This window comes from Ctenocephalides felis, unplaced genomic scaffold (genome assembly GCF_003426905.1).
Source record: "Ctenocephalides felis isolate EL2017-DRISC unplaced genomic scaffold, ASM342690v1 CF-g0.4_SCAFFOLD_00845, whole genome shotgun sequence".
NCBI classification, from domain to species: domain Eukaryota; kingdom Metazoa; phylum Arthropoda; class Insecta; order Siphonaptera; family Pulicidae; genus Ctenocephalides; species Ctenocephalides felis.
Genome location: NW_020536999.1, coordinates 51,758,264 through 51,782,307, shown reverse-complemented (window position 1 = coordinate 51,782,307; position 24,044 = coordinate 51,758,264). Strand labels below are relative to the sequence as shown.

General features: G+C 28.9%; 1 protein-coding gene across 1 annotated transcript in view; it reads right to left on the bottom strand.

Annotated features, from left to right (window-relative positions):
- The window catches only part of LOC113385337 (rho guanine nucleotide exchange factor 18-like), a 37,406-nt gene that overhangs the window by 5,863 nt on the left and 7,499 nt on the right, over positions 1-24,044 (bottom strand). Inside the window, exons 2-19 of the mRNA XM_026623181.1 lie at positions 21,473-21,539; positions 10,493-10,687; positions 9,322-9,410; positions 8,219-8,433; positions 7,341-7,500; positions 7,097-7,257; positions 6,886-6,987; positions 6,603-6,796; positions 6,223-6,293; positions 5,147-5,241; positions 2,278-2,328; positions 1,802-2,045; positions 1,628-1,722; positions 1,438-1,553; positions 1,206-1,325; positions 741-874; positions 259-546; positions 20-177 (exon numbers count right to left, since the gene is read on the bottom strand). Of these exons, the coding sequence (XP_026478966.1) occupies positions 20-177; positions 259-546; positions 741-874; positions 1,206-1,325; positions 1,438-1,553; positions 1,628-1,722; positions 1,802-2,045; positions 2,278-2,328; positions 5,147-5,241; positions 6,223-6,293; positions 6,603-6,796; positions 6,886-6,987; positions 7,097-7,257; positions 7,341-7,500; positions 8,219-8,433; positions 9,322-9,410; positions 10,493-10,687; positions 21,473-21,512 (2,528 nt within the window). The 5' untranslated portion in view covers positions 21,513-21,539. The remainder of the gene's footprint in view (positions 1-19; positions 178-258; positions 547-740; positions 875-1,205; positions 1,326-1,437; positions 1,554-1,627; positions 1,723-1,801; positions 2,046-2,277; positions 2,329-5,146; positions 5,242-6,222; positions 6,294-6,602; positions 6,797-6,885; positions 6,988-7,096; positions 7,258-7,340; positions 7,501-8,218; positions 8,434-9,321; positions 9,411-10,492; positions 10,688-21,472; positions 21,540-24,044) is intronic.

Sequence of the window (24,044 nt, the reverse complement as noted above, 5' to 3'; positions counted from 1 at the left end):
GTGTAAAAGATCTATTCACCTTATGGCTTGTATCCAGGCAGTCTTATCTTTTGGCTGATGTACCTTCAACTCAAACATTTCGGGGTCCAAAGGGTTTGAAGAAATTAAATAAATTCCTCTAGTATCCTGACCTGCTTTTTCTCTAACCAATAACTTTTGTAAAGACACAACCCCAGCCTTAAGTAAAAAAAACATACATTAAGACAATTACTTAACATTCAAAAAATTATTTTGAGGTGATACTCTCATAAAACTCACCTTATTATCTGGCGTGAAGAAGTTATACTTATGAGAACTTTCTTGTAAGAAAAATAAGCAATCACTGAGTACTATCACCATTACTAGTTGCATTTTGCCTCGTCCTTGCATAAGCATGGCGAGACCTTCGAAACGCAAGGTTCGATTTGCCGCAAGAATATCACTCTTCTTAAATTTGATGCCACGATGGACAGTGTACGATTTCGCATCTATCCTATTGTAAATTTCTAACTTACGATCTTCTTTTTCCTTTAAAGCTACCCGAGCGTCCACTTCCGTTAAGATTTCCTTCAAAATACATGAAAACGATTTTAAAAAAATGAGGTAACGCATCTACACAGTAAAAATCTAAAACATGGTTTTGTTTATTTGCTTAATATATAAAGCTAAGCAATACATTACAGATAAAGAGCCCTCACACAAAATTTCACTATTATTATTAACAAAATAAAAATAATATTTATAATAATAAAAATAATCACCTTTACAAGAGCCAAAGCATTTCTTAGTTTTTCCTGCTCTTGCGGATTATCTCTTGAACTTTTAATTAAAGGTTCAATTAGCAATGGATATTTGGTTAATCGTTGAGTGACAAAAAGTATGCACTCAGGAACACCTGAAATGGTTAAAAAAATAATAATAATATATTTTAAAAGCAATTTTATAACTTTCAATAACAACTCGGATTAAATTTATTTTCGTTTAATCTGAGCAGACTATGAAAATTTGAGATCCTTATGGTAAAGTCCGTTACTTTATAATTAAGTATTTTTAGAAAGTTCTAAAATCATTAAATTATGATTAATATAAATTTGGCTTTTATAACTTTGTCAGAAAATTAGAAATCTTTTTACGAGTCACGCAATTTACGTTTTTTCAACACCATTGCTCTTGTATATCCGAAACTGATAATTATAAATGTTTAAATTCAAGATTTTATTAGTTACCTTTCTTTTTCAATTGCGGTGTTATTTGACAATGCCTTATGAATTCCACAAATCTTGGATCAGCGGACATATAATACTTATACGTTTCTAAAGCATCTCTATGTCGGGAACAGAATTCACCTGTAATAAAAATTTAATTTGCAATGTGGCTGCATATATACTTTCGACCGATTAAAAAAAGTCATTAATTCAAACTTCCAAAATATTATGCAGAACTCTGTATTTCATTTACCGTAAGCGTCCTTTAGTCTTTGGGCTTGTACTCCAGAAAACATATCTAATAAAATGTCAGCCAATGAATCTACGACAGGTCCTTCCTGTTGTTTAGTGCGCAATCTACGCATAAAACTACAACAAGAGAATCACGATAATATTATATACATTTATATAGTTAATTATAAATAAGTTCAAATTTAAATTACCCTAGATGCAAATCAGTTAGATCCTGTAACCTCGGAAACATTCGATCTAGATTTGCCCCTAGCTGAAAATGCTTTTGAAGACCTTCAACAAAGACCTAAACAAATGAAGCAATATTTCAAAAATGTATGTTCAAAATGGTTACATTACAATTTGTGCATTCTACAAAATCAAACCTTTTGCATTACTGTTAACGTCAAACAATGATGCTTTTCGGTAAGTATAAATTCATATATGTGTTCTTGACGTTTTATTTGTTTATCTTTCAATTGTTTCAACAATTCGCGGGCTGTAGTAGGAGTCCAAGAATCAGGCTCATCAGCGCATAGGGCCAGCAAAGGGTCAGAACAAAGTTCTCGAGCACCTATTGGAGCTTCTTCCAAAAATTCAAATCGCACAAGTGGCGCATCATCCGAAAAACTGCCGAATAAATAAAAAATATCAAATTTAGTAAATTATTTGAAAAACTTTTTATTCAATCAATAGCACCGAAGAAGAAATTTATAATATTTTAATATAAGCGAAAATATCAGTAAAAGAGTTGTATAGTTCGAATTATGAAATGATTCATTTAGTTGATATTCACAACTGAATAAAAACTCAAAATCCATTTTTTAATTAATTACTTCAAGTAAATAACGTCAAAACTTACTTTACTCCATCATGGCTAGCGTGTGAAGTGATATCGACCCCATCATGCCCGCTGCAAAAACATTCAAATAATTAAAGAAAAGCTAAATATGAACAAGTTCCAGGTTGCAAGACAATTGCGCATTTGTGCGTTTTATACATGCTAACAAATCAATTTTAACAAGTAACACAAATGATAAACCTGAAAATTATATATATATATATATATATATATATATACAGCAAAAATACAATAGTAATACTATAAAAAACATTATTATAGTAATATAGTCCAAAGATTGTAGATCTAATAGATGCTAAAGACTTCATTACCTGAGATAGTGAAAAACAGTATCATGTAGTTCTGTGTAAGATGAGATACAACATTAACAATTAAAAATAGTTATACTTGTCACGAAACACTTCGATTAATTATTGCAATAAATCGCATGAAACCAAATCATTATAAATAGATTTAACAATTGATAGATTTCTAAATGTTAATAATAACATATATGGAAGATAAAGTAAATCATCCAATTAGATTAATAGAAACTAGAAAAAATACTGAATTATGTTAATAGAAAAAATGTCATTTCAGCGAAGCTAACTTCTAAATGATTAATATTTATTTACTTATGTACTAATCAATATAAAATTAACATTAACATACTAACATTAGAAACAAGCCTATGAAAAATGTGTTCTTGACAGAGACAGAAGATACATAGTTGTCAACCAATTAATATAGAAACAGAAATCGTTCCCCGAAACAATAAGCAGAAATGATATTCCAAATTTACATAGAAACTTTAGATAGTACATTAACTTTAGTTATACATTAAGGAAGTCAAGAAACCTTAACCGATACGTAAATGATTTATACTTGCATTAGGATAAAGTGGGGATAGATGCCTCATTAGAATATTACCAAAATTGTTTGCTATTATCTATATTTTGATCGATCGTTCAATATTGAGATTTTAGTAATAAGAATCGTTATTTAGGCAACTGTTTGATTGTTCAAAAAGCTGTCTGATTTAATCTCAACATATTCGAAGACAAAACTGTAAAGTTGAGTCTGAGCCCATTATTATCAAGCTGTTATTACTAAACGTCCAATACCAAATAAATAATATCAGATTCTTCAAAGCTGAAACGATTGATATTTAACCAATATGAATCTGAGAGCGCAAGTGTGTCTGCATTTCAATTTAAAATACTATTTAGAAGGTAATTACTTCTTGCCCAATGTGGCTACTTATATCAAAATACAAGTATGTTTTATGTTTCGTGTATATTTTATATGCTAATAAAATACACATTTTTTCGATAGTAACTAATCGATAGTATATTTAGATTTTGAATACATTAATAGATGTTTATGCGTTAAAATACTAGAAAATATTTTTTTAAGTGAGGCATATAACCCACCTCTCCCATTTTAATGTAAAATGAAATATCTAAAATTCAATAACTTATAGAACTAAATCTCAAATGTATAAAAAGATTGATTGGAGCAAAAATTATTATTAATTGTTATTAATTATTATTAATCATGGAACGAAAAGTTGTTAATTACAAAATAAAATAAAAGATCATAAAAAATACTGAAAAAACAAGGGACAACTGAAATTATATGTATATATACGATTATAATAAATCACAACATTAGTATAAATATGCAGGATTCTGAAGAGAGAAAGATAAAATGTACACTTCAACTCATAAAAACGACCTATTCTATTCGATTCAAACATTCAAATGCAAAGAAGAAGAAAGAATGTTGAAAAATTTATTTTTGTTAGGGACTTACTTAACACCCAATTTTGTGGCAACCCTACGCCATGGCGAATAACATCCAGTCACCTTCTTACTGTGAGGTTTCAGAAAAGTATGATGGATAAACACAAAGATTTTTAATGTGCTGACCAGGAATTTAAATATAAATGCAATTGTGTAAAAATAATTGTTTTACATAACTGATTACTTATTTATGCAGGAAGAAAAAAAATAATTTTTGGGTAGTCACATAAATCTCAACAATACTATATATTACCATATATACAAAGCTACCAATAATTACTTTTACATAAAGCCCAAGATCTTAAATTTGACATTATTATTTTAAAATTGATTTATGTTTATTGTGGAAATTGTGAAGTATCCTGGCAAAACGTGTTTCGGATATACTAATCTCTGATGAAAATTAATTATTTATTACGAGATTATTTTCTCATAATTTTGTAATTAATGTATGAAAAACCCATATATTTCGTGGAAAAATGTATCAATAAATAAATTCAATAAATTTAAAGATTAGTACAATTTCTGGTTTTCAACTTTCTGCTTCTCAAAAATGTATTTTCTATCTCCAAAAATCAAAACTATATGAAAGTAATCTAATGATAAAACCAATTAAATGTCTCTCTCTAGATATTCAAGTGATTTTATGTACATGCACTTAATAATTCTTAAACTTATAACAAAATTGCAAAAGATAATTTAATAATTGTCTTCTTAAATTTAATAAAAAGATTAAACAAAGCATAAATCTTTTTAAGATGCACAATTAAAGCTACATAAGCTATGTGGACCAAAAGCAGTAATTAGTTGTATTTTTACCCAAAATAATACTAGTAAATATAAAATAATCTGAATTTATTATTAGTACGAGTTTATGCAAGATTCTAATAAACCAAATGTATTAGAACGACTTAAAAATGTGGTAATAGCATTATGCAACTAATTATAATTAATTAAAGAATATGTAAAAATTTGATTCAAATATTAATATATATGTCTTTTATTCAATCATAAGGAATAAATTGTTATGCCAATGTAAAAACATCACGGACGCCATGCATGTTAAATAAAAAAAAAATTATTACCTATTTGGTGGAGCTTGCGTGAAAGATCCGCGCTTTCCCGAGCTTTGTCTGCGAGCTTGAATAGATGCGCCGATTGTGGAAGATTTGAGAGAAAGCTATAAATAATGCAATTATAAGTTGAAGTTATTTATAGATGATTAATAAATTCTGTGAGTATTGCTTTATTTTTATTTTTATGTTATAACTTCCAGAAGAAAATGTTTAAGGGGGTATTCTAGTGTAGAGCGATGAATTTTAGGTCATTTTTAAAGTGTCATAAAAGAAAGCAATGAATATTTTTACTGTCCATTTTTTTACCACTTGTTTATTAATATTATTAAAATACAAAACGAAAACTAAAAAATAAAAAAGTTGAAAATTGTGAAAACCGGCAGCTGATAAAGTGGGTAGTCTCAAAAAATTAGCACCTCAGTCTTGACATGATTTCAGCCCTCCTAGCCATCGGAAATGCAAAAAATAAATAGATTATTAATCTACAATGATGTGGCAATCGCCTGAACTAGCGATGAGTAAAAATTTTTTTTTAAAAAAAATTGGCGACTGTAAAAAAAAGTGCTTTTTTTACTGTTTTTTTGAGTTTCTCGATTTTTTTAAAAATAGTAAAAATTGGAATTTGGGGATAATCCTAGTTCAGGCTATAGATAGGTCTATAAACAAGACTCTCTGAATATTTCAAGTCGGTCGATTAAAACTAGAGAAATCGTGTCAACAGTACTGAAAAAGCCTGTTCTGAGAAAAACGCATTTAAAGTTTTGCGTGAAGCCAAACCAGTATGAAGACCGAGTCAGTAAAATGCCTATATCTCTGAAAATAATTCAAATTTTCAAAAACCTTCTCGTATCCATATTCTTAGATAATTAAACTTTGAAAATATGAAACAAAAAATAAAACGATTTTTTTTAATTTCTACACAAGAGTACCCTCTTAAATTTTGGCGAGAGAATCGGATTTGCTAATTTTATATTTTCTGCAGCAACTCTAAATCACTCATAAATTAATATATTGATTTCCTATTAATTAAGTCAATCATTTACAACTTAAGGCAAAATGCCACTTATTTTATTTTCTCACAATACCTTAGACATTTTGCCTTTGCAATCGGAAAGATGATCCTTGCATGAACTGTAATGCACAGTTATTCCGCAATCTGAAATATAACAATAAAATATAAACTCTTAAATTATGATTCTATCTAATAATTATATGAAAATATAAGATTTTTTCTAAGAAATTATGGTACTAAATTAAAAATAGATATTCATCTTCAATTAAAAATGTTTGCTGTTATTCAATGATTTGGCGTCCGGGTATGATGAAATCCTGTTAGAAAATAAACCTCAAAAAACGTTATATACAAAAATATTTGACGTTGTGAATGTTTGATGACTGTTTGGAGAAATTTAATGTTAAGTTTATAACATAACATTATTAACTTGGAGGTTAGATGTTAACTTACTTTCACACGTGACTTGCGGCTTGGTGCCAAGTTGCTTCGAGCACCAATCACAACAACCTTGAGTGATAGTAGAACCCCAAACATGATGTACACGTTCCAATACACGTTGCTCTTTTTCTTTATCCTTGTCTTTTTTCTTCCTAAAGAATAAACTACCACGTTTGCGGCGTTTCTCCGAATGCTGGTCATACGATCTGCAAAAAGTAGAAATAATTTTCCAATTTAAGAACTGAATCAAAATCAAGCGCATAAATAATTGTAGATAAATATGTGAATATTTTACTGTGCAAGCAATCGGTGCAGGTCAGCAGCCGCAGGTTGTGTATGCCTCCTACTATCTTGTACTGAATCTTCTTCAGTTTCACTTTCCGTACCAGTACGCCCCCTAAAATAAATTTACACATATACATAAAATATATCATTGGCATATACATAAAATACATGATTAGCTGTAATGATACTTTTAGTATAAATATAAGAAATAGTAGATTTACGTTGACATTGTTCCTGAGGAAACTGGAAGCATTTGCGTTTCAACATTATTTTCAGTCCAAGGTGCAATGCTGGGTGTAGAAACTGATTTTTGTAAAGGTAGACGTACTGGAGCTAGCCTTGATTGCGCTTCTCGTAATACTATTATTTTATTAAAATCACTCTAAAAGTAAATATAACAAAAACATTACATACACAATATAATCTTCTGTAATATGAATTTTTTTAAAAAAATCATATTTAAACCTGTAGATCAGCCTCGTTCAAAGAATGTGTTGAAATACCGCCAGCGGAACGTGGATCTCGACTTCTATGATGTGCAATTGCTCTTACATTTGATGCAGGTCCCGTTTGTGTATCAGTCATAGAAGAATCAGGCTCAGAGTCCAAACTACTTAAACTTATGCTGGAAATATAATACATATACTTTACATTAAATAATTAACTTTTATTCCAGACAGTTTGTGACAAATTTTAGATACATGTAATAGATATTCAAATATTTGTATTTTCTTGTATATTTCAATTTAAATGATAAGAAATACGAATAAAATCTTAAATAACATCTAGCATTAATGTTTTGATTTTTCTATGTAACATAAAATATAATTAGAATTTTTTAAAATCTAATATGCTTACATCTAAATTTAAGCTGAATATACAACGCACATGCTTAACCAGCTTTTCAAGTTTATTGGAGACAAATTCATAATAAAATAAATATTTCAAATTAAAATTTTAAATTTAAATGTATATTTCGAAATTTGTCGAAATATAATGTCATCAAGGATCCTTTAAAACAAATGATAATAATTGTAGTTTGATAAATATCTCGTATAAAAATCATAGTAATAAAGGATTAATATTAACATCTAAAATCATAGAAAAACACAAACAATATTGTTAAATTATATACGCATATATTATAATATACCGTCATAATGTATGTGGCATATATTGAAAAAGCTAAGAAATAAGTAAAGAAATAATTTCGACTCTGGAAAAGTCGTATAATAATAATATAGTACTTCTGCCGTATACAACTCAATGCTTTAAAATGCTTATCTCTAAATATTACTACCAATAAGTGTTGAATATAATGAGTGTTTTTATATAAAACGAACCTGCGATGTGTTTTGGCTTTATCGACCCTAAGGTCTTCTAGAGCAGTCCATGATGAGCGTCGTTCTTGTCCAGGTGGTCCGCCAGTGCCCAAAGGTAGACCAGTGCTTCCCCAGAAACCAGCGCCTGCGCTACCAGTGCAAGTTGCACCAGTACAATTAACTAAATCCGGTAATGAAGGGCAAGAGGCGCTCAAGCGAGCTGACAATTCCAAACTCTGTCATAATAAATATAGAATAAAGACAATTAAAAATTAAATTATGCTAAACTCAATAATAAATAAATTCACTCAAACATTCATTCAAGACAGATTATATTTGGAAACTTCGAACTCTTCATTGGAATTGTTTCAATAGGATATCCTAGTACCTTCATTTTTGATAAATGACCTTCAGCAAACAAGTACATAAGACATTTGCTGTACCCTTTGCTCTCGGATGCTTTACCCTTTGCTCATAAGATATTTGCTGTACCCTTTCCACTCGGATGACAGCGTTCCGATGGCAAAATTCATATAAATCTCGGAATTTGCGAGTGGAAAGGGTTAAATCACTAGCACAAATGATGCATTTATCTAATTTAGCGCAAATGTTTTGTCAAAATAATATGGTAACAATATTTCCTTTATGATTTTTTTTAGAAATAAAACAAAGTAAAAAGCAATCGATAAAATTAACACATTTTGTTCAACAAATATCATAATAATTTCAAATGCACAATTAAACTTGCATGAAAAAATTGACTTAAAAAGTTTAATAAATATAAGCTTCTGAAGTATTATACAAATATTTGAATACTTTCAACTTTCCTATTAATATATAATTGAGTTTATATAATTTAGTTTTAAAAAATAATAATAGTGGCTAATATAATATAACAAATCTACTAACTCTGATAGTATTAATAACAATTCTGAAAAATAAGAAATACCCAATGTTAAACCGTTTCAAAACAAATTTTCTCGAGCACTATAATTGCAATTGCATTATGTATACTTTGTCAATGCAAGCAATTTACAAGAATATTACAAATAAAAATAAAGCTTTATATTTACTCAACAGAAAGAACAACATAGCTTACTTATTAAATATAAAAATTTACTCACAGGAGGACTTTGTAAAACAGTTTGATTTTGTGAGATTTTCATCTGTTTGACGGCCGCATTTATTGTCTGCAAGTCTATAAGCGCCTCTTCTGAAATTTTAAAATACAATGAATTAAGCCAATATACACGTGCAAATAGGTTTAAGGGGCACAACTAGTGTAAAATTTTCAAAAAATCGAATTTTCAATTTTTCCATATTTCGATAGGTTATACCTTTAAAAGTAACATACCAAAATTTTAAATCGATATCTTAAATAGTTTTTGTGTCACAGCCATTTAAAGAGTATATATATAGTATATAGTATAACGATCATTTTATCTTTAAACGCGTTTTTCTCGAAATAGCATTTTCCGAATTTGCTGCAGCGATTACTCAAAAACAAATGATCCGATCACTACCAAATTTTTTTTACATATTCTATATATGGTTCTCTGTAAAATGAACTATCGATTTTTTGATCGGGTCAGACTTTTTTTTAAAAAACGCCGTCATTTTGGAATTTTTCTTTTTTTTTCTTTATCGTCGTTCATTTTACAGACAATATTATCTATTTTAACAAGAATTTTATTTTTTAAATTTTATCCACGTCGGAATCACTGCAGCAGTGAAGGGCCTTTTTGTGTTGCGCCGTTGGAGATCGACGATAACTTGAAAAATATTTAATTTTTTTCTTCAAAAATTTTACTGTGTATTCTTAAAACATGTATAAATATATTCCTGAAATTTTGAAATGATTGATAAAGTAGTTTTTTTAATATAAATTCCCAAAAATCACATTTTTTTAGGCGGTTACACTAGTTGTGCCCCTTTATGATAGAATACACAAATCAATTTTATTGAAAACTTACTAATGCTATTAAAGATATCAAATGATTTTCAATTGGTATTCATTATTTGGCTCTGCAAGTATAATCAAATATTGATAGATATATCGTTCAATCATTTCATTTAAATATCTGCTCTCAAAGCTCATGGTCTCTCTCGAGTAATTTATAGTAAATCTCAATAAACTAAATTTTACAATTAGTACATAACTTTAAAGTGGTTTATGCATTAGATATACCCTGTTATTTTTCAGCAGCTATATTTTTAAAGTTTCACTTAATATTGACTATTGCGTACAGAAGTTCTGATAACTGAATCAAAAGTACAAATATCAATATTAATTACCTAATACCGGATACTGTTTGCCACTCGGAGAATGTGGTGTGACGCTGATGGTCGGCACCAAGGGGCTGCTGTGAGCGGCCGGCGGAACCGCACCAGAAGCGTTCCCGCCGGCCATGCCTCCAGTTCCCACTCCGCCACCAGATACCGATAAGTAATCCATCACCAGATCTTCGTCACTGTCGTCTGCGAACTCATCTAATATATAAAAAATATATTGTCTATAAAGTTCATACAAATATTTGACATGAATATATAAGTACCTACTTACATATTAAAATGTACATAGTTAATCTATGTATTATAAGATTGAAAAAACACCCTCAAAATTATATGTAGCACCTTTTTAAATTTTCTAAATAAACGAATCTTGGCATAAAACTAGCGGCGTATGACATCGTTTCGAAAATTTTTTTTCGAAAATTAAATAAAAAATGATATTTTCTCTCCTCATCATTACGAATTGATTGTTTTTTTGATCATTCAAATCTGATTCTCCGTTCTCTTAAAAACCCGATTTTTATTTTCTGCACTCCTTGCTCCGTATCTCCGAAACGGCTGGACCTGCCTTTGACGTGGCCCGAATGATTTGATCCGTGCGCCCGAAAACGTGGACGAAAAATTGTATCCATACATACAAACACACTCACACCACGCACATCCATGTTCAGAAACCTTGAAAATGTTAAGAAATGTAAAAAATTTTCAATTTCAATTTTTTGGACGTTTACAATAACCTACCCTACGTTAAGTTAATAATTACCTCAAATAAAGCTATAAGCCATGTAGAACCTAATTCATGAATATAAAAAATATAGAAGTCAAAAAGTTCATTATTAGACTATGGCTTAATAAAATATAAACTTACTTGAAAACTACAAGTCAATAAAGTTGCGTCATTTAATTGTATTTCTTGTATTAGATGTATTAGATATACAATTCACAATTTTACAATTAAATAACAAAACAACCGAGTATAAAATACAAATAAAGGAATGCTAAAATAATTTAATGTTGTGTCTTGATGAATGCTAAGACGTGTTTTTATAATTATTGAGCTCATCTTTCGATAATTTTGAATGACGATAATACGATACGTCTCAATCAATTTTAATTAATTGATAATTTTGTAAAAATAATGAATCTCTGGGCCTAATAAACTTTATTATTTATTAGTTTGTAACTGATGTTTAAATTTGTAGAAGGATGTGCATAATACGAAATAATATAAAAGGGCAAGAGCAAGTTTAATGATATCATTATTAATATTGATACAGAATAGAGGAAAAAAATATAATTTGCATGTATTATTCTATTGTACGTTCAAAATTAGAATACGGTTCGATTATTTGGTATCCTCATCAAATCAACAACTCTGATGCGATAGAAAAGGTTCAGCGAAAATTTCTGAAATACCTTTATTATAAAACATATAAAATTTACCCTGAACGTGGCTTTGACTAAAAGAATTTGGTATTCCTACCCTTGCCTCACGTCGATTTATCTGTACAATTATGTTCTTATTTAAGCTTTGCAATAATTCTATAGATTGTCCTCTTATTCTTAATCAACTATCCTTTAATGTTCCAAGGCTATCTTCGCGTTCACAATTATTTTTCAATTATCCTACTCCTAAATCTAATTCTCTCTTAAATTCGCCAATTTTACTTATGTCCTCTAACTTTAACTTAATTAATAATGAAATAGATATTCACAACACTTCACCTAATCAAATAATCTCCATCTACACAAGTTAACCTTTTTATTTTCTTTTCAAATATCTCATTATTTTCTTATTCTGTTTATAAATAATATTGTTACATTCTGCATTGTATGTAATTTTATCTTAAGCATTTTATGTTACTAACTATATATTGTAATTTTGTATATATTTTAATTGTTATTCATTATGTAAAATTATTGTATTTTTGAGTCCTCTTGGAGAAATCTGTGGGCTATATATTTAAATAAATAAATAAATAATTGAGAAATTTTTTGTTTAGATTCTTCAAAAGGCTACAAGTTTACAAGTTCTCTATATGAAATTCAAAATTTAATGTATAAAATGTATGCTCAGTATTAAAAACTCAATAAAAAAAATTTGAGCATGTTTTAAGATGCATAGGTATATTAATAACTCATTTTTAGTTCAATAATGACTATTTTATCCCTTTCTCTCTTGTATCTCGGAAGCCTCCATTAAAACCAAAACATCAAAAAACCGATGTTTTTGAACAATCTAAATGAATTTGCTAATGAATATATGTGAATATTCTAAATCAAACAAAAAAACTTAGATATAGATAAAATAATGAGTAATTCATTAGAATTCATATATAAAATCTAAGGAATACTTTACATTCATTAAATCTTTACATTTATTAATAGTAAGGGTGTTGATATTAAATTTTTTTATTCGAGTATTTGATTAGATATAAATATTTTTAAAATTCGAGTTCTTTCAGAAATTGAGTCGAATGTATCAAAAGTTATTATGCTATATTAGTAAGTTAATATAGTAGTTTCATAAAATGATAGAGATAATAATTTATCAATGATTTTAATCCATGCACGTTTTATAAAATTTAAATGAACTTTCATTAAAAAATTTGCTGGCATATAATGTTCTCAATTTTAAATTCTCAATTCTTAGTTGTAAATTCCCATTAAATGTTTGATCCCCGTGTGTTTTTATCAGATTTTTTTTTATAAATCATTGTGTGTTTAAATTATAAGTATTATTTTTACCAAAAAATAATAATAAAACATTGCTCGCAATGTTTTTACAATTAGAATAATGTGCGAAGAAATCAGTTAATTCCACTTTATTCATCGTCTCAGCCTCTTGCATATCTGAGAAATAAATGTGCCTAACGGATAACTGGATATTTCCCACACAATTCCATTGTGCTAACGAGCGATCTAGATCAGATAATATAATAATAATTATATCGCCACATTGTGCGGAAAAAGGTGTAGAAATACAGAATTCCATCAAGAACATCCATCGTCGTGCCATGAAATCAAACGTGATGTATGATATTGCATATTGTAATTTCAGATCCCTGGGTAATTTAAACCACTATAAAATTACGTACGCATAAGCGATAAATGGATAATGCCTTAAATAAGACAAATTGGTAGAAATTCCAGGTCTATAAACAAATATTGGTAAAATAAAATTAATAAACAAACGAACAAATTGACTTGTATGCATAGTACAAAACGCTGGGTAATATCTGTCGTCCCGTGAAAAAATGGTTAAGTGAATTATCATTAATTTTCAGAATGTGAATAGTTTGAATAGTTGTTTAAAATTGGGTTTTTAAAATTAATCAATACACTTTTATCAACAGGACCTAAATGTTATTGCATGCTTATTGCAATTACTGTTATCACGATTAAAATAATCTAGTTTTAATAATATTACTGCAGAAGAATCTATTACTTTAGCATGATAGTTAAACATAAAAATTTCAAAAGGTGTTCACTTGTTTTTTTCAATAAAATCTTATATATAAAAATGAATCGCAAAATGTGTTGGTAAGCACATAACTCAACAACGCCTGGACCAATTTGGCCAATTCTTTTCTTAAAATGTTCGTCGAAGTCCAAGGATGGTTCCTACGGCGAGAAAAAATCGAATAATTGCCGCGAAAACCCTAAAAACAACCCTTTTCTTTTTCTCATACAAACGTTTTATAACTAAAACGTAGAATCAATTTGAGCTTTATTGCTATTATATAAAATTCTAATTAAATTACAAGCACTCACTATGTACTCCTTTTTAAAGTTTAAGGAAATTTTCTAGGATATATGTGAATATAAATTACTGGGATGTATGTGCAATATTCTAGAAATAAATAGAAAAAAAATGAATAAACGATATATCATAAATAAATAAAATAAAAGAAAACTATCATCTGCCAACAATTTCAATTTACTTATGAATCTAGACAATATTAGAATATGTATAATAAATTTATGATTATGAATAAGAAAAATGAAATGTGTACATTATTATTGCCAAAAAGAAGCTGAGATATGACAGAAATTAAAGTAATATGAAATATAGTATATGTATGGCAGATTGAATGATAGACCTATAAACAGAATATGACAAATTAATTCACTTCGAATTTGAAATTAAGTATTAATCAGGGCCAGTTCTACCTTTAATGCGATGCATGCGAAAAATACGAGCGCACGCCTTATTTCTTTATATAATTTCTTTGCATCTTTTACTAATTTTTCCACAATATTTTTAAAATTCGTAAAAATTTCACTTTATAACAACAAATGGGAAAGTAAAAATGAATAAATACAATTCGGCCCTCACGATATCGATTAAGATGCAATTTTGGACATCCTAAATAATAAACAGTTAAATTAATTTAATCCAACATAAAGTACCAGTGTAATGTTATGGTTATGGTTATATTATATCGTTTAAAAAACTTTAATTTCCAATATAGTGTAGTAATTGAGACTCATCATTTTATTTAAAGCAGTTTTACATTTAATAATAAATGTATATGCATTTTGGCGTGAAGAGTAATTTAAAAAACAATAATTATTATGTTTAGGTAAACGGTAAATATTGGTATATTATATTAAAAATTGTAGACATGGATACAGGACGTCTGTCGGATCATCTAGTATATTATATATTCTTTCCTGTATGGAAATTGTAAAACTAACAATAAATAAGTATAATATATATAAATTGAAAACTATAAAGCGTCTCTTTAATATCATTTTTCTCTGAAGCTTTAATAACAAAGGAATTTTACAGACTTTTCTAATTCCACATAAGATTTTTATAATGCAAATTAATTTTATAGTTTATTTCTCGTCTGATACTGCGCTTATTAGAATAACTTTGGTGCAGCGGATATAATCAAGATAAGAAATTCAATTGGCAAGGTTCATTGTCAAAATATTAGAGGCACCCAAGTATGTATGTCTAAAATTGGGTGATCCACCAAGACTGCAATATATGAATACTAACAGATATAAATAAAAGGCTTGCGTCCAATTAGTTCAAGGCAAGATTGGAAGACCATCCGAAACAACTTGCATGACCTCAACATCCCTTTTGTAGTGGATGTCATCAAGAATACCAGTACTGGACATCATACTAAAATTCACGATCATCCTAATGCAACTTTGGCTCATCTGCTTGATAATTCACCTATAAGAAGACTACGCAAGAAACAGCCTATAGACTTAATGTAAAAAATGGTTTTCCATAGTCACTTGCGTATTGGAACAATTACTACAATTTGTTTTTTTAACTTCCCGATGGAGAAGTTTATGTTTTCATCAAAAAATTCAAATCGCTAATTTTATGTTTTCTCAACGTTTCAAGACATTCTGAAACGAATGAGACCAAATTTAGAAGTAGTATGTGTGTGTTTGTGCGTGTGCGTGAACAGATTTTTTGCCGTAAATCGACGTTTTCTCAAAAACGGCTGCACCGATTTCAAAAATTTAAAAGCCATTTGATGTATCTCAATGAGGACTATCGTTTATCAATTTTGTGCGACGATCGGCCTAACCATTTCTTCGTGAATAGCAAAAAAGTAAAAAAACTCGTCCACGTTTTTAGCCCGCAATTCTAAATCGATTTTAAAATTCAAAAATCGTTCGAAAGATATTGATTGGGAATCGACATGATTAGTTTTTAGTAAGAATCGGCCGGGCCGTTTTCTTGTAATGAAGTGTGAAAACATTTTTTTTCGACGATTTTCATGATTTTTTTTTGGTGGTAGATAATTTATCATGGTCTTATAGAACCTACTGAAATATTACGGCCTTACGACAAGTAGTTTAATTTTAAAAATTCATCAAAGTTTGAGAAATTGAGTAGTTTTTTGATGTTTGTTAAAATATAAATTAGACGATTTACTTGGTATAACGATAGAGTACTTGATCTTAACGAACATACTGAACCATTAAAGTTCTACGGAAACTGGTTCAATTATAAAAATTGTTGATTTTTGAAAATTTGCTCTTAGAAGATACTCCGAGTTAACGTATTCGTTCGTTTTCATACTCTAGTCAATCATAAATTAATTTATTTTTTATTGATTAAGTCGATTATTTATACATTATTATTATTATTATGTGTAATTTAGCCATATGATTCATAGGGTATGTAAATAACTCTGATTGTTATATAATATGAAAGAATAAAAAGAATCAACTTGCGAAAGACTTGCTTTCCTCAAACATCCCCAGAAGATGAAAAAAAATAAACCCGTTAGATTTAGCATGTACTTTAGATTTATTATTATTTATTTCTGTATATTATTCCTATCTAATACTCAAACTTGAAATGACTACCAGTGGCAGTGAGTAGCATTTTAAAATGTATTTACACATTGGCCATCAAAATTACTGAATGCCATTACAGGCAGTTTGTAACTATGTATAAGGAAATAAAGCAAAAGTTTCGAGAAATTAATATTATTTTAGAATATGAATGAATTATCAACTAATATTGTTGTTTTATTATTAATTTATTTATTAGACTTAAGAACATTTTCCATATTATTTTAAATTATTATTCTTGTATACAATTATTGTAATATTAGGTACCTAAGTCCGCACAAATATAAATATAAACTAGTGGTGTATGGCATCGTGCCTTAAAGCAAATTGCTGGAACTTTCCGTACCGTAACGAAATGTTCGAAGAATGTTAAATGTTTTCCAATAGATTATTATAAATATTGTAACATTGTCTAATATTTATAAGAAGATACTGAATTGCAAAGTTGAAATTATTTCTTTAAAGTTTAGAATTTTCTAACTGATAAACATTGGTACGGAACCATAGGAATGTAAACAAAATTTATACTAATTGTTAAAATCTCTATAAAATATCTGATAATTTGATGTGCATATGTCAATGATCTTTTTTGACCGCCAAATGGCTTTTTTTTTAACTTTTTCACTAAATCTCCGAAATCGCTAGATCTGCCTTCATGAAAATATAATCAGTTCTTCATATTGTCAATACAAGTTAAATGTTTTTTAAATTATTAAAATCGGACGCTAGTCAGAATTAAAAATAAAATCTGAATAATAAGAAAAAAAAATTTTGAAAAAAAAACAATTTGAAACATTTTTTTTTCAAAAGCAATTATCTTGTTTAAACAAGCAAAAAGTTCTTTGAATCATTCAAATCGAACGCTTAGATCTCTCAAAAACTGCAATTTTTTGCACATTTAGCCTTGTATCTTCGAAAAGCCAGGACTTGCCTTTGCCAAAACCTAATCACCTCTTTTCCCTATCATTAAATTGAATGTTTTTTATTAAATCATTCAAATCGGATATTACGTTTGATTTCTAATTTCGGCACTCTTTGCTCCTTAACTGCTGAACCTGCCTTTGCCAAAAACTAATCAGCACATCTCCCTATCAATCGAAAACGTGGACGAAAAAATGCGGACATACAAAGCACACACACATCCATTTTTTCTGAGGTATGCTAAAATGTTCAGAAACCTTCAAAACGTAAAGATATGCAAAAATTTTCATTTTCGATTTTCGGCCCATTACTGTAACTACCCTACGGGAAGTTAATAATAACACACGCTTTTCGATGATAAAGTTATGTACCCAGACATATTATATTATAAAATCCATCAATTTTCTTTAATATGATTTCTCATATGAATGATAAATGTATCTCAAATATATGTAATATGATTAGGCGTTCGTTCATTGATAATAGAAGTCTTTTGAGATGTCACTACTCAATTCTCACATTTTCATAAATGTACCAATGGCATAAAACCAGGGATTAAGGTGATACTATTTTCCATTTTACATCTTTGAATGATAAAAAGCACAAGAGGAATAAGATACTAAATCGATAGCATGATAACTTTATCTCACATAATAAATCAATTATGAAAACCAAAATTATCTTAAAAAAATTAAGGAAATACACCGAATAATTCAGGTTAATTTACGAACATCATCACGCATGATTTTGAATTTGATGTTGATAAGTGTGCAGGCAAGGTCGAATAATCGGGCGCAACATCAATAAAACATAGATTTCTTTAAAAATGTATGATAATTAAGACTGAAATATGCAACAATATGTAAAAATGGCAAGAAAATTAATTGTAAAGTTAATACACAATTTGTTTTTTCTAATATTCAAAATAAAAAAAACTAGTGGTTGGTTAGTGGCATCGTGCCTTAAGGCAAAACGCTGGAACTCAAATTAGATTTTTGAGAAACCATAAATTTTTGACAAAAATTCATTTTTTAGGAAAAAAAAGCTTTGAAAAAAATGTTTTCTTTATTTTGAAATATTTTGGAAATTCCGAACTTTTTTAAAAGAAATCGTACTGCGGTCCGTGGTTAACTGCATAGAGACGAAACATAGAAGCGCGTAAGCGGCGCGTAGCCGTCTAACTGATAAACATTGGTACGGAACCATAGGAATGTAAACAAAATTTATACTAATTGTTAAAATCTCTATAAAATATCTGATAATTTGATGTGCATATGTCAATGATCTTTTTTGACCGCCAAATGGCTTTTTTTTTACTTTTTCACTAAATCTCCGAAATCGCTAGATCTGCCTTCATGAAAATATAATCAGTTCTTCATATTGTCAATACAAGTTAAATGTTTTTTAAATTATTAAAATCGGACGCTCCGTTTTCTTGAAAACGGAGTTAACGTTTGTGGCACTTTTTGCTTCGAAACGGCTAGACCTGCCTATGCCAAAAACTAATCAGTACGTCTCCTTATCAATAGAATTTCATTTTCCTTTTTTATGCGATTACTATAACTTACCCTACGGGAAGTTAATAATGTTTATTATTTAATTAAATCTATGTAACTTTTGTATTTCTTATAGGATAACCCTACATCATAAGTTCCAATTCGTGTATTTTAATAGCCTTAACGAAAGCCTATACGTTGCATTCCACGCCTTATATCTACCATACGCTATATTTCATCTTATACTCTCAATCCCTACATTATATACCGAATACACTTATATCTACTATATTATCCTATTTGCCTACAATTTCTCTTACACGCTATTTTTACCCTTACCGGGAATCGAACCCCGGTCCGCCGCATGACAGGCAACGACCTTAACCACTACACCACTGTAACGCTACGATCAATCGTCTTTTTTCGCGTGTCGTCGCGATACCTTAGTTTTAATTACTTAATTAATTATAAAATGAACCGCGGTAACAATAGTGCGTCCCATATTATATTATTGGTGGGGGTACTCGATAGGGTAGTGGTTAAGATGCGTGACTGTCACGCGGTGGTCCCGGGTTCAATTCCCGGTATAGACAATAGATAGGTAGAGATAATAATATAGGTAAATATATATATTAAATAATAGAAATTAAGATTTATAAGGAGTAAAACATATGTAGGTTAAGAAGTATAATTTATAAGGAGTAAAACATATATAGGTTAGGAGTAAAGTTTATAAGGAGTAAAACATATAATAAGTTAATGGTGGTACAGATATATCTCACGGCATGATAGATAATAGATGGATTATCTATAATATATAATAGTATAGTATAATAAAATAATATGATAGATAATAGTTTGATTATCTATCATATCATTAGGTTAAGTCTTATAACGTATTGTAATAAATCTTAAGTACTTTTATATGATAACTAGCTGATCCGACAAACGTTGTTTTGCTAAGTAAGGTACATTCTAAACAATTTCTAGAGAATCAAAAAAATTAATGCTTTAAGTGTATAATGATATGTTGTTTGAATGATATATACAATGATGTATTATAGAAACAATAAACCACATTAGTTTGTCTATATTTATATAAAATATTATATAAAACAAGCAGAAAGTTCTTTCAATCATTCAAATCGTACGCTTAGTTCTCTCAAAATTTCTCTCAAATTTTTTGCACATTTAGCCTTGTATCTTCGAAATGGCTGGGCCTGCCTTTGCTAAAAACTAATAACCACTTCTCCCAATCACTACCAATTGAATGTTTTTTAGATCATTCAAATCGGATGCTCCCAAAAACTCGATTCAGCTCGTAACTGCTGGACCTTCCTTTGCCAAAAACTAATCAGCACATCTCCCTATCAATAGGAATCGAATGTTTTTTTAACCATTCAAATGAAAACGTGAACAAAAAAATGCGGACGTACAAAACACACACACACATCCATTTTTTCTGAGGTATGCCAAAATGTTCAGAAACCTTCAAAACGTCAAGAAATGAAAAAAATTTCATTTTCGATTTTCGGTCCATTACTATAACTACCCTACGGGAAGTTAATACAATAATACATGGTATAAAGGTAAGATATAGAGATGATCGCGCAATCTCTATATATTGCCATTGGCCTCTTGCTTATTTTATTCTCAAAAACTACTATAAATATCTATAATCTTAAGGCTTGCCGAATAAAGTTAACGAAATATATCAAATTTATTAGTTATAGCAAATCATTATTTATTGCTGATCCTGCTGAATACATCGACTTAATTGAATAAATTGCGAATTTAACTTTATGATATAAAACCTATATATGAAAAGGCAAAGTAAAACACCAAATACAAGTTTGCTCTATTTGGCAACTCGTCTTTATGCAATACCTCGAAGAAAGGTTAATATAGTACTAAACTCTGTAAATTGACATATTTCTCTTAAAAACTGGACAAATTTCTTACCCATCACTTGACAAAACATAAATGTAACTTGAAAACATAGCAAAGTTAAAATTTCTCTACTAGAACTATTATGCTGCACAAGACCATTAATGAACAAAATCACCATCATTATGTCAAAGTAATAAATCTATTTTGTAGTTAGTTCAATTGAACAAATTATTTACTTGAATATGTGAATATATGAATTAATAAATTAAACTGATACTAGGTCTGATAATAAATACTGATAATTGATGATAAGAAATATTGTCAGAAAAAAAAAACTCACCCGACCATACTGGCGCGTTTCGTTCCTCCGTCATTTTCATGTGCAGGCATCACAGCTTTTTCTATATCTAAAAGAAATTAAAAATTTAAATATGTAAAATATTGTTGTATATATGTATATATATATATATATATATATATATATATATATATATATATATATAATATTGTACAGTTATTCTCATTATATTATATATATTGCCCATGTGTGATTTGGATTCAAAACAAAATATAACACGAAACATGTACATTAGGGTAGGTCGATTTTAAGGTCACTTTGGCACATATGATTTTCAAATTCTTGGGACCAAAATAAGATACTTTGCTGAAGAAACCATACCTCTAAAGTGAATTCTGATGTCCCATGCATTGACTCAAAAATAAGGGTTGAAATTTGAAAAACCTTACAGGGGGGACTCAGGGGTTAAACCAGGGGCATAGGTGGTTTGGTCTTCCAAAATTAGCGGGGGTCGGCCTTACATTTGGAAGCAATTGGGGCACTCTAACAGGGTCAAAATGATTTTTTTCAAATTTCAACCCCTATTTTTGGGTTAACGCACGGAACATCAGAATTCAATTTAGAGATATGGTTTCTTCGGCAAAGTATCTTATTTTGATCCCTAGTGTCCGAAAATCATATGTGCCTATGCGTCTTTTTTTTACCCATACAAATCGACCCGCTCTAATGTACATATTACATTTTTTTAAATATTTAAGTGCGGTATTTAAATGCATTATTTAGTTCAACATTTTGTATTTTTTTGCGGTTAATATATATATATATATATAAACAATTAAATCAACATAACTGTACTTTAATATAATTTACAATATATTATTTTCTTTCATAATATATAAAGTAATGGAATAGTTCCATACCTAAGAATTATATAAAAATATTGAAGTTACTGCAATTATTATATTTTATTCACGCATTATCTGCTTTTAATTCAGAATTGAAAATAAAAGTCTCAAATAATGTATAAAATAAGTATGAAATAAAAAATAAAGTGTATTTTTCAATTTCTCTTTCACAGTATTTTTCTTTAATCAATTTTGAAAAAATAAACGTGGATCGTTTCTTCGTAACGATCATTTAATATAAAATTTCATAATCTTCACAAAATCTTACTTTTGTGAATTGAAGTTAATAAAGCTCTAGCGCTTTTAATATAGCATTATATATTAAATAAAATATAAAAATTTAAAATCCTTAAAAAACTAGTTGGCATTGGTATTTTGCCTTGAGGCAAGTTACATGAACTTCCCGAAAAGTATTCCGAGTGGATTTATTACACATAATTGAAAACGAATCAACATTCGGAGTATTTTCTTAAAGCAAATTTTCAAAAATCAACCATTTTTATAATTATACCAGTATCCGTAAGACTTGAATGGTTTAGTATGTTTAATAAGACCAGGTACTCTATCATTATACCAAGTAAATCGTCTAATTTTAATTTTAACAAACGTCAAACAAACTACTTATTTTCTTAAACTTTGATGAATTTTTAAAATTAAACTACTTGTCGTAAGGCCGTAATAATTCAGTAAGTTCTATAAGACCATAGTATATATCGCCAAAAAAAGATCCATAAAAATCGGCTTAATTTTTTTTCAACAGTTAATTACAAGAAAACGGCTCGGTAGATTTTCACCTAAAACTAATCTGTATCATTCTCAACTAATGTCTTTCGAACAGTTTTTGATTTTTTAAAATCGATTCGGTAGTATGAGCTTAAATGTGGACGTAAAGTTTAACACTTTTTTCCAAATTACAAAGAATGGCTTGGCAGATCGTCGCACAAAACTGACAAACGATACTCCTCATCGAGATACATTAAATGGCTTTTAATTTTCTTAAATCGGTTCAGACGTTTTTGAGAAAACGTCGATGAAAGGTCTAATTTTGCCAAAAAAACGATACCAATTTTTGCAAACTTTGACGAATTTTTAAAGTTAAACCAATTGTAGTAGGGCCGTAATATTTTAGTATGATCTAGAAGACTATGGTATCTACCGTCAAAAAAAAAAAATAATAAAAATCGTCGAAAAATTTTTTTTAACACTTTATTGCAAGCACGATTCTCAACCAATATCTTTCGAACGGTTTTTGAATTTTCATAATCTATTCAGAATTGCGGGCTAAAACGTGGACGAAAAATTTTTCACTTTTCTGCTATTTATAAAGAAACGTCTCGGCCGATCGTCGTACAAAACTGACAAACGATAGTCCTCGTCCACATACATCAAATGCCTTTTAAATTTTTGAAATCGATCCAGCCGTTTTTGAGAAAACGTCGATTTACGGCAAAAAAATCTGTTGGTGCACACGCACACACACACATAATTTTGCCAAATTTGGTCTCATTCGATTTAGAATGGCTTGAAACGTCGAGAAAATATAAAATTAGCGAATCTTCTTCGGGAAGTTAATTATATAATAGTGTATACGTGTCATATGTTAAAAATGACTAGATTAAAAAAAACTATGCATATTACGACATAAGCACTTATACCGAATTTCTGTGTTAAATAAAAATATCATCAGCATTAGATCAATTCTAATAATA